The sequence below is a fragment of the Podarcis gaigeae genome (genome assembly GCF_964106915.1).
Source record: "Podarcis gaigeae genome assembly, chromosome: 7".
Classification (NCBI taxonomy): Eukaryota; Metazoa; Chordata; class Lepidosauria; order Squamata; family Lacertidae; genus Podarcis; species Podarcis gaigeae.
This window is the reverse complement of record NC_139683.1, coordinates 23,115,410-23,130,708: the sequence shown is the minus strand read 5'-3', so window position 1 is coordinate 23,130,708 and position 15,299 is coordinate 23,115,410. Positions and strand designations below refer to the sequence as shown.

Sequence of the window (15,299 nt, the reverse complement as noted above, 5' to 3'; positions counted from 1 at the left end):
AGGCTGAGAGTTTTCAGGCCAAATCCTTAAGTGCACAAGGCAGCGGGTATTCCAGACCATATGCTCTTAAAATGTGACTCAGGACTTGTGGCAGAAAGACGGGGAAATTTCTCCTCTTCCTCTGGACAGTGTTTCCTCCGAAGAATCAAGTGTGCAGTGTGGGAGTCCTTCTCAAGTCCTCTGGCTCCCGGATGCTTAGCTGTCCCTTTCAGCTGCTGCCCCAACTGCTCCCTTTTCTTGGGAAGGCAGATCTGCCACTCCCCCCGTCCCACGTGCTCTGGTACATCCAGGTTAGACTGTTGCAGCATGCAGACTTTGAGGAGCGTTTGTAAACTGCAACTGGCTGCAGAATGCTGTTGCCTTGGCAGAATTGGTCCATTTTGGAGCATGTTAATCTGATGCTTTTCCAACTGCATTGACACACAGTTCAGAGGAATTGTTGTGACCCTAGGAGTCAGCGTAGTGGATAGTGGAGCCTCTGGCAGGCCAGGGGCCCAATTTTGAACGTACCTGTTTTACCTCCATAAGTCTGTTTATGCCATCTAGTGGCATTGTATGAGAATGCTCTTTGTTTTGATAAGCAAAGACCAACTTTTAAAGATTTCTTTCTTTCTTTAGATCATTTCAGTATACTTCTTAACCATTCTGAGTGCAAGGTGGTATCTCTGAGCAGTTCACAACATCTCTTTAGACACATAAATGTTGCAAAATATCAAAATAAAACATCACAAATGAAATGCAAGGTACAGTAGAGACCCATATTTGAAGCAGCATGTTTAGCAAGGAAGCAAAATATTATCTTAGAAGGGGGGGAGAAATGACAAGCAGGATTCAAATGCAAAAAATACACACACAAAAATCACAGATTAAAACCTCATTCGCAGTTAAATCAAAACAGCTGAGGAGATAGAAGCTGCACCCATATGTCCTGCTACTAACACATCTGCCAAACCCATCCTTAGCACTTTCCCGCATGCTCTCAGCTGTTCCTACCAGCCATACCCAAAACAAAGCCAATTCCCAGGCAGTCATTTGTCACAAAGTGTACATCTGGTCTAAAAACAAAATCCATGCCAACTTTATTTCTATGTAAGATTCTGTACCCGTCCTTCACCATAAGGGTCCCAGCGTGGGTTACTTACAATACGAAATACAAATTACAACCAGCTCTTTCACTCACCTCCATCGAGGGCAATAAATGGCTGCATAAGCTGCAACGTGAATAAGGGACATTTTATTTTAATTATTACCCTCACAATCCTGTCTCTCTCCCAAGCATCTCAAGGAGAGAGGGAGAGAGAATGAATGGTGGATCCAATATATTTGTTTGCTTGCTTATTTTGTTGAAAGCATTTCAACAAAACATTGGTTATTGGTTGTTGTTTTTGTTTTATTATGTCTTTTGTGTTGCCATTTTGTATATTTATGTGATCTTTGGATGAAGGGCGGCATACGAGTTTAATAAATAAAATTCATATCTTGCTCTTGCAGCAAGTCTTCAGAGCAGCTCGCAGTGCGCACACAGAGAGAAATTAAAATTACCAAATAAAGAAATAAATAAATATCGAAGCATTATAAAATAATTCAGAAATATATCAGCCTGCCAGAAAAGCTGCTGTAGGGAGAAACCAGAAAATCCTAATGAAAAAGAAAGGTATTTTTCTATAGAATTCCATACTCTGGGAGCCATGCCTGCAAAAGCCCTCCTTTCTGGCTACAGGTGTTTGTTCGGAACAACTGAAATGAAGTCTGGTGTGATTAAGTAAGTGGGAGATCTGATGTAAGAGAGAAATCTTTGTACGCGTGGGTCCCTAGCCACAGAGAACTTAGAACCAGCCAGGTTGCCAATGGTGGGCAAAGATGCAATCACACCTGTGTACCTGCTGTTTCCCTTGCCCCGTCCCAGTCCTCCTGAGTGGCATCGCTGCTGCAGCCAAGACAACAGTGTGACAACAATGCCTTGCCTCCACACCTGTTCCCCATTATGATATTTAGCAGCAGGCCTGCTACAATATTTTGTGCTAGCCCATGCTTCCAAGTGGTCTTCAAGCATGTTGCAGTAGCCAAGCCCAGAGCCTGTAGGAGCATGCATCATAATATACATTGTGATCATAAGCTCTCTTTTTAAAAGGGCAGTCATATGCACACAATCTATTTGCAAAACAATTGCCTCCCTGTGTTTGACTCTGCCACACTAGGCAGGTGCGGTTCTGAGATTTGCTTCCTCTCCGTCTTATTCCTGCTGCCCTCGATGCCCTTGCACTTTCTGGAGAACAGTTATTTCTTATTATCTTAAGATGATAGGCTGTTCTGTAATGCTTTAAATAGCGTTAAGTAGGTTGTCAAGGAAACATCAGCCACAACACTGAGTCAGTTTAACATAAATCTATTGCAAGGGAGTAGGGTAGAATTAATAGTGGGGGTGGTGTTGTCTTTTTGACACTTATTATGGTCTTTTAGAAGGGACGCGGGTGGCGCTGTGGGTAAAACCTCAGCGCCTAGGACTTGCCAATCACATGGTCGGCGGTTCGAATCCCCGCGGCGGGGTGCGCTCCCGTCGCTCGGTCCCAGCGCCTGCCAACCTAACAGTTCGAAAGCACCCCTGGGGCAAGTAGATAAATAGGGACCGCTTACTAGCGGGAAGGTAAACGGCGTTTCCGTGTGCTGCGCTGGCTCGCCAGATGCAGCTTGTCACGCTGGCCACGTGATCCGGAAGTGTCTGCGGACAGCGCTGGCTCCCGGCCTCTAGAGTGAGATGAGCGCACAACCCTAGAGTCTGGCAAGACTGGCCCGTATGGGCAGGGGTACCTTTACCTTTACCTTATGGTCTTTTAAAAAAAGATCTGATCTATTCTACTCATAAAAACTATTGCGATCCTTCATCTCTATTTATCTCCAGTATCTTAACTACTGTGCCTCCTGTCTTTCTGTCAGGTGGACAGATTAAAAAGGAGGATTTTTAGCACTCAGGGATGCCCTTTATCAGAATGAGCACATCTGCAAATTTACTCATGGGTAGGAAAAATGCTTTCAGCAGGCTTCACCCTATTGTAACTTAAGACCCGTGAACCTCTGAAGGTTCTGACTAGGGCTGAGCGATATCTGGTTTTCAACATCCCGATATCACCAGCTAATCATTGCGATATACTGATATATCACAGTGTCTGAAATAAGGATGGAGCTATGTAGATGCACTGGCTGGCTTCATGGTTTCCCCCACTTTGTGATTTTTGCATCACCCCCTCCCTGCCCCCAATATATTGCTAGGTCAAAAAATATGAAACCAATATCATGGAATGGACTTGAAACCAGTTTTGGACAATATATCGTCCAGCCCTAACACACGTCATGATTCGCAATATATTGCCATGTCAAAAACTATGAAACTAATATCACAATATGGACTTCAAACCAGTTTTGGACAATATATTGATAAACCGCCCAGCCCTAGTTCTGACTGCCAGCTAAGAAGAAACAAAGAGTCCTTTTGGATCAGGCCAAAGGCCCATCTAGTCCCTTATCCTATTCTCACAGTGGCCACCCACATTCCTATGGGAACCAAGACCTTGCCTCTCCTGTGGTTCCAGCAACTGGAATTGGAAGCATACTGCCTCCAGGAACAGTACCAGTAGTGCTTTGCCGCAGTACCAGGTGGAGCTAAAATATTTCACTTCTGACTATGAAGCACATATTGAAGGTGGTTCTAAAAGAGGACTGGACAAATGGATGGAGGAGGAGGAAGAGGAGGCCATTGATGGCTACAAGCCATGATGGTGATGCTGGAGAACACAGGAAGGGAGAAGGCTTGTGTGCTTGGATCTGGCTTGAGGGTCCCCACAGGTGTGTCTGGTTGGGCACTGTGGGGACAGGATACTGGACTAGATGGGCCGTTGGCCTGATCCAGCAGGCTCTTCTTTTGTTCTTAAGATGCATCTGTATCTAATTTTGCAAATCATCTGGGAGACTCTCTCCAAAGGCTATTCAGAGATCACGGCATTGCAAGATTTGGCTCCATGTGAATTTTGAAGGATGGATGAGTTCCGGTTCTCACACTGTTTCAGGAAGCTTTCAATGCAAACTGAATTGATTTTATCCTCCGCCCTTCCTTACAACTCTAAAATCCTGCGATTCTATGGGCTCCCGACTACAAACAGATTTGATTTTGACACAGTTGATGTAAATAATAGCCTCCAAGCATAGTCCCAGGTGCATTACAGTGTCAAGTAATAGGGAAAAATGAAAAAAGGAAAGCTGCTGGGAGCAGCATGTGCGCTTATGAGATTCCTGCAAAAATTACTTCCAACATTAGTGTGCTCGGGACTAGGAATGATTAAGATAATACGCAGATGACTAACGGAGCATGACAAATATTAGCATTCACAGGTTCAGCCATTCAAAACTCAGCAGGGAAGAGCTTCTGTTATGCAGAATTTGTGCTGTGACGCCACCCGGACGCCACCTGCATTAGCATCTTAAATCCATAAGATTTTCACATGGTTCCCACCGGCTTACGCCCCACTTTCTGTACCTGCTAAGTGAGAATAAAATGCTACAGAAAGGGTAGCTTGTTTATTCGCAGATTTGGCACCAACTTAAATAGTAACGCAAAGTGCAAGGCAGCGGGATGCAGACCGGAATTACATGGCTGCGTAATAGAGGCTTTGGTGTCAAGCTGGGAGATCATCGCTACAGGGCGATGGGTGACAAAATCCTTCATATCATTGCTGTCTATGGTAATGAACAAAGGGATTATTTAACACTGAATGCCTTAGTGTTGGGGACTTAGAACTGCCCAGACCTGCCTCAAAGCAAAGAGTGGGATTAAATGGCTTGGGGGGGGGGGTCCCTTCCAACTATGGGCAAATGCACTTTTATACATTTGCTTCATTTGGGCAGGTTTTTATGGGCAAGAGACCCTGTAGCTCAATAACAGGGCATCAGCTTTGCATGTGAAAGGTTGCAAGTTCCCCAGCATCTCTGGTTAGAGCTGGGAGAGGCCCCAGTCTGGAATTTTGAGACTTGCTGACAATCAGCATATTGAGCTAGATGGATCACTGGCTCAATAGCATCTTATTTTTAAGCTGAAACCAAGACCATCAGAACAATTGGGTGCTATTCCTTTCATTTCACTGAATTTCCAATATGCCCTGGTCTGAACAGCTGTACTGCAGGTTTCTATGTCAGAAAACTGGAGGGAGCAGGAGAGAGAATTACATGTGAAGCTGATCTCATTTTACTCCTTGTAAATTCTCCATCCCATCAAGTGTCTGGCTCCCTGGACGTTAATTGCAATCAGGAACTTCAGAGTCTTGACATCCACACAGAGGCAAATGAGCCAGGTTCAGAAAATATTTTTTTAATAAAAAACTGTGCTTAAAGAAGATTGCACCCTGGAATCACTTGGCGAGAATGAAGTGATTGGGTGAATAGTTTCTAAAATCACTCTTCTTCATCCAGCAAGGCTTGAAGTTGCAGCTTTGAAGGGGTTTGATATCGTTCCAATGCTTCCTAGCATTGTGGGACATAGGTGGTGCTGTGGTCTAAACTACTGAGCCTCTTGGGCCTGCCGATCAGAAGGTCGGCGGTTCGAATCCCCACGACGGATTGTGCTCCCGTTGCTCTGTCCCAGCTCCTGCCAACCTAGCAGTTTGGAAGCACGTCAGTGCAAGTAGATAAATAAGTACTGCTGTGGTGAGAAGGTAAACGGCATTTCTGTGTGCTCTGGTTTCTGTCACAGTGTTCTCTTGCGCCAGAAGCGGTTTGGTCATGCTGGCCACATGACCCAGAAAGCTGTATGTGGACAAATGCCTGCTTCATCAGCCTGAAAGCGAGATGAGCGCCACAGCCCCATAGTCGCCTTTGACTGGACTTAACCGTCCAGGATTTAACTAGCACACACCTGAAACCCTCCTCCCATCTCCTGCCATAGTCTAGACCTATGGAGATTTCTGCCTAAGTTAATCCTTAATTATATTTCAGACTAGAGGTGACAGGTAGGAACACGGAGATACCAGCCTAGGCTGTGTTGGCCCTCTGTTGACTGTAAACTGTTTTCTCAGGAAACATATTTTCCCCAGTTGCTATTTGCCCCCTAAGGTGCTGTTTACTGCACACAGATCATTGAGGTCATATAGCAGCCTGACAGTAGGAAACTCGTATGAGACCCCGATCCAACTAAGAATATATTACAGACTGGGGACCTCGGAGTGCTTTTCTTCAAAATAAAAGAGGCCAGGTTCAACATGCCCCCCCCCCCCCGACCCTTTAAAAATACGTGTTGTTTGGCCATTATCTTCCACAGGGTTGGCTGAACCCAAAGTCATACTAGGAGGGAGGAGGTATTAATTGCTTTGGGTTAAATAATGGACTTTAGGTTAAGTGTTGAATTAAGTAATAAGTAAGTTATAGCTAAGGGACGCGGGTGGCACTGTCGTCTAAACCACTGAGCCTCTTGGGCTTGCTGATCAGAAGGTCGGTGGTTCGAATCCCCACGACGGGGTGAGCTCCTGTTGCTCTGTCCCAGCTCCTGCCAACCTAGCAGTTCGAAAGCACGTCAAAGTGCAAGTAGATAAATAGGTACTGCTCTGCGGGAAGGTAAACAACGTTTCCATGCGCTGCTCTGGTTTCAGTGTTCTGTTGCGCCAGAAGTGGCTTAGTCATGCTGGCCACATGACCCGAAAAAACTGTCTGCAGACAAACGCCAGCTCCCTTGGCCTGTAAAGCAAGATGAGCACCACAACCCCAGAGTCGTCTGTGACTGGACTTAACTGTCAGGGGTCCTTTACCTTTACCTTTTTAAGTTATAGCTATTTTTGTCTAATTTACATTTATTCAGTTTTGTTGTTTTCCATTTTGTTGATGTTTGGCTTTGCCCCTTTCCTCCCTTCTCCCTTTTATCCTGTCCTATCAGCTCATATTATTCTTTTTTGTGGATTTTCCCTGTTTCTACACCTGTCTGCCAATGGTCTTCGATTCAGCTGATGTCAGGTCTTCATAAACCCCTTTCAGTGTGCTGTCTCTTTGAACTGGCATCAATGAGCAGCTGATTTGTAGTGCCTGCAAATCCCCTTTCAGCCACGCCACACCATGCCACCCTACCCCACTTCCCACTGGTGTAGGTAGGACAGTTAGTTGTGACTAGGCCAAAATTGTATCTGGGCCAAATGGGGAGGCCTGGTAGGCCTGGTTAGACCTCTGGACCAAAGGTTCCCCACCCATGTCTTAGAAGTATTAGCCCCAACAAGTAACTTTCTGAGCATTTTGATGTATGGAACAGGTCAGATTTCTGCTTCTTCACTGAATTATAGTTTAATTGCCAGCTAAATGCTCAGCTCCTTATCGTACACATAGCAGCATGGAATTCCTTCATTATGTATTTACATTATTGTAGAGCAGCGGCTGCAGAATGGCTCAGCAGGTCAACAGAGAGAGTGTTTAAATCCCACGGGACACATCTGCATTTTTTAATGTTTGTTTGTGAGCTTGGATGTACTTGTTTGCAGGCTCCCTTAATTGTCCTCATTATAGCTCTGACTATTTTTGTTGCTGGTATTAATACATTCGTCCTGTGCCTCTTGGGGGAAGGGGATTAAGGGCTGGATGCAGACAACCCCAGCGGGTGCCTCAGGACAGCGGGCATAATCTGATAGTGCGCCAGCATTGTCTCTCTGCAAAGTTATATGCCCTGTTTCATTTATTTCCCTTATATACTTGCTTCACTGTGTGTTGGCTGCAAAATAAGGTGGCTATGAACCATGGTGCTTGTGAGTTGGTGTTTAGTTCTGCCATGCTCTGTATGGTTTTCTAAATAGAAAATTGATCCACTTGATCGGGTAAATCAGAAGGGCCTGGAGGAGATGTAGCCAAAAGCATTGCTAAGCTGGACTGGATTAAGCATTTTTAAACTCTTTTCTCATGGGGGAAAGAAAGGATGTAGGAGGAAGGAGCAACGAAACAAGGTTCAGAGCAGCAGCAGAGGAGGAATGTCAGTTTCTTCTTACCCCATATTATACTCTCAGTTTCCTTACCATGGAATGTGTTTTTTTTTAAGAAGTAGGAGCTTTAATGGGCTTTAATTGCAGAAACCCAAATTTAATCCCTCCCACTGTGTGTGTGTGTGTGGGGGGGGTAATCCAGGACTCTGGAATTCTGCTACCCTTGATAGATGTGAATGGCCTCCATGTTCTGGATTGTTAAACCATTTTTCAGAACCCAACTTTTTCGAACTGCCTTTTGCTAACGACCTTTTCTAGAGAGCTGTGTTATATAATCCACCTCCATTTAGTTGTCCTCTTAGTCATAAGTGTTTTAACTGGCCTTTTTCAGATGTGCTAATGCTGTGGCCTTTGTTCACTTTGATTATTTTAGATCGCGCCGCGTATGGTGCCTTTCTGATATTGTGAGCTGCCTTGAGTGGGCTAGACCCCCCGAAGCGGCACAGGAATAATGGGATGAATGAATTGGGCTGGCTATAACAGCAGTGAGCCAGTTATCCCTGTTGGAGGGAGGCGCTGTGCACAGTAGACTCATCAATATCTGTGTTTCTCATGACAGGGAGCTGAGAGGAAAATCCGGGATGAAGAAAGGAAGCAAAATAGGAAGAAAGCAAAAGGCCAGCTGTCGCAACCTCCGTGTAGTAATGGTAAGGAAGATACGCCCTTCCTTTAGCCTTGGCCAGACTGGTTCCCTCCAGGTGTTTGGGGCTACAACTTCCATGGCTACACAGCCAGGGGCTGCTGCGAGTTGTAGTCCAAAGCATCAGGACTGTAGTCTGGTTTGCATTGCGCTCAGTTGTACTTCCCAGGTTGCCCCACTCATAATAAGAATAAGAATAATAAATTTTATTTATACCCCGCCCTCCCCAGCCGAAGCTGGGCTCAGGGCGGCTAACAACAATCAAAATAATCCAACATTCTAAAAACCTTTCATTATAAAAATTAATTAAAATCAAATTGATGGCAACCATTAAGCAAAATTCTGTGCAGATTGCCAGAGGAGGGGGTCAGGCTGTGCCCTGACCAAAGGCCTGGTGGAACAGCTCTGTCTTACAGGCCCTGCAGAAAGATGTCAGGTCCCACAGGGCCCTAGTCTCTTGTGACAGAGCGTTCCACCAGATTGGAGCCGCGGTCGAGAAAGCCCTGGCTCTAGTTGAGGCCCTGACTCATGAACTTTTCCGCCCATCTCTCATGAACAGCTGAAGGGAAACTGAGCACCGTCCCACTCCAGAAGAAGAGCGACATCACCTACTTCAAAACCATGGCTGACCTGGACTCGCAGCCGGTTCTCTTCATACCAGACGTTCATTTTGGGAACCTGCAAAGAACTGGGCAGGTAAGGAATGAGGGAAGGCGCAACTGCCCGATTCTTTACAGAACTGCATAAAATCCTAGTGGGCCTTTTGGTCCATGCTCCTGGAGGAGGATATATTTTCACATCTGCAACACTGAGATGCTGTGGAGCAGGGACGGGGATACTGTGGTCCTCCAGACATTGTTACATGCAGCTCCCATATCTGAACATTGACCATACTGACTGGCACTGGTGAGACCTACAATCCAACAACATCTGGAGGGCTATAGGTTCTCCACCTTTGCTGTCGGAAGTTCAGAACTGAATGTGCACGATCCAGCCAATGTAGCCCCCTTTTTGTATTTTGTTGATTTCAGTTTGAGAGTTAGGAAGCGGCCTGAGAGTAGGCCTCCATTGTCCACTATTATTTACTCTGACTGGCAGGGCCTTTCCTTGGGTACCATCGCCTGCTGCCTGATCCTACTAAGGATGCCAAAGATTGAACCAGAGACCTTCTTTGTACAGATCAGGGGTCAGCAAACTTTTTCAGCAGGTGGCCGGTCCACTGTCCCTCAGACTTTGTGGGGGGCTGGACTATATTTTGAAGAAGAAAAACGAACGAATTCCTATATCGCACACATAACCCAAAGATGCATTTTAAATAAAAGGACACATTCTACTCATGTAAAAACACGCTGATTCCTGGACTGTCCGCAGGCCAGATTGAGAATGCCTTAGTTTGTCTACCCATGGTACAGATAATCTGTTCTGTCATTGCTCAGCGCAGTTGAAACGAATGGTTCTTAATAGCCTGTTAACAGTGAATAAGATCTATTTATTTTGATTTGTACAAGAAATTTAAAAAAAAATCATAAATTTTTAAGCATCATAAGTTTACACGATCGAAAGCCTCTTATGTTCTCCCTTCTTCTTTGTGCAGATCAGGGGTGGGAAACCTGACTGGTTGGATTGTAATCTCCCCCACCCCCTATGGCCCAAGTATGACAGATGGGCAGAGCCAATGTATCTAGGAAGAGAGAATAATTAAAATAATGCTGAATACATAAACTGTATTCAAAGAACTCAGTGTGATGTCTATCCTAGGGAAAACAGAATTTACTTCCATAGTTTTCCCCCCTCTGTTTAATCGCACTCTGTTAATATCTCTCAGAGTCTAAATAATATTAAGGCAGACAACATGATGAACAGAGCTATCAGATCTGCCTAGAATGCTCAGCATAACAAAGCTTAAATTGACAGGGGTGGGAGTTTACCATTCATTTCTTTTAATCAGCCATCATTTAGAAGGTATTAGCACCCTAGACACTGTGCTAATAGCTGTCAGCTAAAAATATTTTTTCCTGCACAGAAAGAGACTAAATGCAATAGAAGATGTCAGCACAGTTTCAGCCAAAATCATGCTTTAGCCTAAGAAAGATTGCATATAGCTTTCTGATGAAACGATTTATGACTGCATGATGCACCATACATATATCTCTGTGCAGTGGGAAAATATATTTGCATTGCAACCTTTTCAGCCAGAATTATGTTTTAACATAAGAAACACTGTATATAACTTTATATACAGATTTATAACTGCATGATAAAATGCCATCTGACTTCTATCTGACTTTCCTTGGGGTGTATGGCATACCTTATTGGAAGAGCTTAGGGACAGGGGAGAAATCCTTTGCATTTTAATATGGACCTCCCATATTGGCACTTCCCAGAATGATACATGAACCAAAGCCCAGTTATCTGTTGAACTTGCCACTTTCCTGAATTTTGCAGGACAGCTCTGTGGCCCAAAACATTATGTATTAGGGGAAAGTGTATATAAAGATGTGTATATAGGTGCAAACAATGTACAAAAAAGCAGGGTGCTATGGCAAACAGTTTGCCAGAATGTAAATTAGGCACAATTGTATACCAAAAATGTGTGTGAATTTTCACAATTTATTTATTTATTAATCACAATTGGATGGAGAAATAGAATGAACTGAAGTCTGGAAAAATAACTGGAAGTAACAGAAACGGGCACATTTAATCTCTGGCATCTTGAAATGGTTCTTGTCTCAAGTTCCAGAGGACCACTGCTAGTCAATGTAGACCAGGAGTGGAGAACCAGAGGCCCAAATAAATGCAGCCCTCTGGGCCTCTCCATTTGATCCCAAATTCTTCCCTAGGCCCACACATAGCTTGAATGCTTAGGCCTGGTTGGAATGTGCCCTTGGACTGTAATAGTGACTCTTGCTGGTGTGGAGGGAAGATGGAGAAATATGCATGATCTATGGCTGGAATGTAATTTTTGCACAAATGTGAGAGTCACATCCATTTGCTCCATCCACTTACGCATCTTGCCCTGCCACACCACTGGTACAAGGCTTCTGGGAAGTTGCCCATGAGGGAATGTGGACTTTGGGCAAAAAAACGGTTTCTTATCCTTGACCAGGCAATACCAAACTGGATGGAGCAATAGTCTAACTCTGTACTAACCATCTGATTGGCATGTATGCAACCGCTCTGTCTCTCCATTAGCACTTCTGTGTCGCAACGCCTGGTGAAATGACAATAATGAATCTGTTCTTTGTCTGCTCTTACAGGCTTACTATAACACAGATGATGAGCGAGAAGGGTAAGTCATTTTTTTGTCTTGTAAATTTTGCAGGCAGGATTTCAACCCCCTTGACAAAATAATAGTAGTAATAATCAAGTACTGAAGTTGTGATGCAGTTTAAATTCCAGTGTTTTAACGTTTGTCATGGCAGAGGCAGATTTCTTTACTTTGTTCCTGTTGTCTTGCGCTAGATGCAAACTGTTGTCCTTTTAATCATACACATAGTTGTGTGTCTTCATATAACAATAGTCTTGGTATTTATTTCAAGGCTGTGTGTGCTTGGAAAAAAAGCATTTTTATTTTATTTTTTGCAAAATGTAACCCAAATTCTGTAGTTCAGAAAGCTGAACTTTGTGATCTGTTTACACTGTATGAAAATTAAGACATATTGTGTATATTATTTTATATGTTACTTTGTTTTTTGTGATCCATAATTGCTAGAAACAAGTTGTGTGTGCTTAGATTCTTAGGGTACTGGTTTCTGTTTGTAGAATACATGCAGCTTCTTGTATAGCTGTAGTGCTAAATCAATATAATACACAGTCATGAAATGAAACTGTAACCTTGCTTTTTAGATTAGGCCTGTCAAAAGTACTAAGACAAAAGTCTTGGCCAGTGCAACCACAATGTAGCACAGCCTCCAGGCTACAATTAGGAGAGCAAGTTATGGGTTACAATTCCACCCCCAGTACTATAAATCTGGTACATCTTTCTTATTTTTCTCCCCCTACAGTAGCATCTTGGCTAAAAGGATATTCCGGCCAGTAGAAGAAGACTTCAGCTCACCACCGCTGAAGCAAATAAAAGAAGAAGGAACGAAAAGAGGTACCAGTTTATTCTGTTTTCCCTAGTTCAGAATTCATTTGAAATTCATTGGGCAGAGGGAAGGAAAAAATCAGAATGGAAATATGGTTCTGAATTATGCCGAAGTCGCAGCAACGTCTATGCTGCCTTGGTCATGTGCACACAATGGAAGATAGCAGGATCCCCAAAGACATTCTGTATGAGGTGCTGGCTTCAGGCACCAGGCCTGTTGGCGGACCAACTCTGAGTTACAAAGATGTCTGCAAATGGAATATGAAGGCTGACAACATTAACCTCACTGTGTGGAAATCCCTTGCAGACAGCCACAGTGCCTGGAGATAGACAGTCAGGTTGTGCATCCAGTGCTGACCAGAGGAGAAATGACTGCTGGGAGGAACGCAGAAATGCCCCGGTGCATCTGCAGCATCACAGCAACCAGGTGTCTTCATCTTCCCCAGCTGCAACCAAACATGTCTCTCCCATATCAGGGTCTACAGCCACAGCAGGCATAACTCTCCAGCAGTTTGACTTCACCCACAAAGGTGCACTCCTTCATTGTCTCCCGAGACAGACGGGTGCCAACACGATCAACAACAAAGGCCCCATAAAGAGGCACATAGGGCAAAAACTGCACAATGAAGGTGACAGGTGCAAATCTATGGAGAGGCAGCTTAGGGGCTGCCACAGAAAATGCCATCTTCTGCGCTGCCATACCCTGGAGTTCTGAGGGTGATGGAGCTACCAAGCAGGCCCCCCTCTGACAATCTTAACACCGGAGACATTTGACCCCCTTCTGAAGTCCAGCATCATATAAGGCAGTTGACTGGTCATGCATTTTACCTCTGGACCATCTACACCAGCATGCACATGCTTGCATCTAAAACTACATGTTGCATATGTGCTATTTGCTGGCGCTGCTCTTTGAGTATCACAAAAGAAGTAGTAAAGGGGGTGTCCACCTCTACTTGAAAGGTCTTCCATCACATGAGAGGAGGGTGAGGGGTCTAGAAATGAAGTCCTACGAGGAACAGTTGAAAGAGCTAAATAAGATTATGGAGTGACGTGATAGCTGTCTTTGAGTATCTGGAAAGGACCCCTAACCTAATGACTCTGGGGTTGCGGCGCTCATCTCGCTTTACTGGCCAAGGGAGCTGGCGTACAGCTTCCGGGTCATGTGGCCAGCATGACTAAGCCGCTTCTGGCGAACCAGAGCAGCGCACGGAAATGCTGTTTACCTTCATGCCGGTACCTATTTATCTACTTGCACTTTGATGTGCTTTTGAACTGCTAGGTTGGCAGGAGCTGAGACTGAGCAACGGGAGCTCACCCCGTCGCAGGGATTCAAACTGCCAACCTTCTGATTGGCAAGCCCTAGGCTCTGTGGTTTAGACCACAGCGCCACCCGCGTCCTTTGGGTATCTGAGGGGCTGTTAAATAAAAGGCTGAGCAGACGACTTCTGTGTTTCCTAGAGGACAGGCAGGATTAGAATTAATGTGTGGAAACAGCAAGGGCTAAACGTTACAGAAACCTCCTAATGGTTTGCACTGTTCAACTGTGGAGCGGACTGCCTTGGAGGAAGGTGGCATGTCCTTCAAAGGAAGAGCTAAACAGACAGCTGTCAGGGATGCTGCGCTTGCAAGATTCCTCCATTAAGCGAGAGACTGAAAGACCTCCTTCCAACTCCCAAATTCTGGTTCTGCCAACAGCTGAACCCACCCTTTGAATTCCAGGAAATTCTGACTTTTGATGAGAATAGCTATTTTGCTTGTGGTGTTGCTTAGCGTGACAGGGAAATTAGTTCCACTTACTGGTCAGTATATTCCGCATAATCTCTGCCTATCACCCAACTGAAATGGAAAATGGGTGTGACTGTTTACAACTGCTTCCTGTGGGGGTGGCGCGGTTTGTGGAAAGAACACATCATTTTCCTCTGGATATTTTGAAATCAGCACATGCTCCTCCTGCTCTGTGACATGGGATAGTTTTATTTTTAACACGAGTCTCTGGCCTTTTTCACTTGTCATTTGTTGGAGAGGAATAGTTTTCTGTCCAAGAGGGAGTAGTTTGCTTGTGGGAATGTTCTGTGTCTATTCCAAAAATTTGCTTCTCATCCTTTCAGTGCTGCTTTACGTGAGGAAAGAGGCTGACGAAGTGTTTGATGCTTTGATGTTAAAATCGCCCACTGTAAAGGGACTAATGGAAGCGGTAAGTATCTGTCATCTCAATTTCATTTATCGTGGGCAGTTGAAAAAAGCAACAACAGCATGCAGTCTGCTTTAACTTCCTCATAGAAAGGAAAACAAATTTGCATTTTATATTTGTGCAAAACTGTGCTGAGGTTGTTGACAAGCAAACCGACATCGTTATGAGAAAAGGGTATTTGCGTGTGAAGAGGGAGAGCTTGGATGTTAACAAGGACTCCTTGGGATGGGGAACTTGTGGCGTGCTGGATATTTCTATTATTATTATTATTATTATTATTATTATTATTATTATTATTATTAAAATTTGTATGCCACCCTATACTCAAAGGTCTCAGGGCGGTTCGCAACATAAAAGCACAATATGAATGCACAAAATACATAATAA

At 44.4% G+C, this 15,299-nt stretch overlaps 1 protein-coding gene across 5 annotated transcripts in view; it reads left to right on the top strand.

Annotated features, from left to right (window-relative positions):
• The window catches only part of GRHL2 (grainyhead like transcription factor 2), an 80,410-nt gene that overhangs the window by 54,522 nt on the left and 10,589 nt on the right, over positions 1-15,299 (top strand). For all 5 annotated transcript variants that reach the window (XR_014566957.1, XR_014566958.1, XR_014566959.1 and 2 more), the window contains exons 10-14: positions 8,554-8,641; positions 9,194-9,330; positions 11,892-11,923; positions 12,639-12,730; positions 14,830-14,915. Coding sequence is in view for 2 of the 5 variants with exons in the window: in XM_083749801.1 (XP_083605927.1) it covers positions 8,554-8,641; positions 9,194-9,330; positions 11,892-11,923; positions 12,639-12,730; positions 14,830-14,915 (435 nt within the window). In the remaining 3 variants the exon portion in view is untranslated. The remainder of the gene's footprint in view (positions 1-8,553; positions 8,642-9,193; positions 9,331-11,891; positions 11,924-12,638; positions 12,731-14,829; positions 14,916-15,299) is intronic.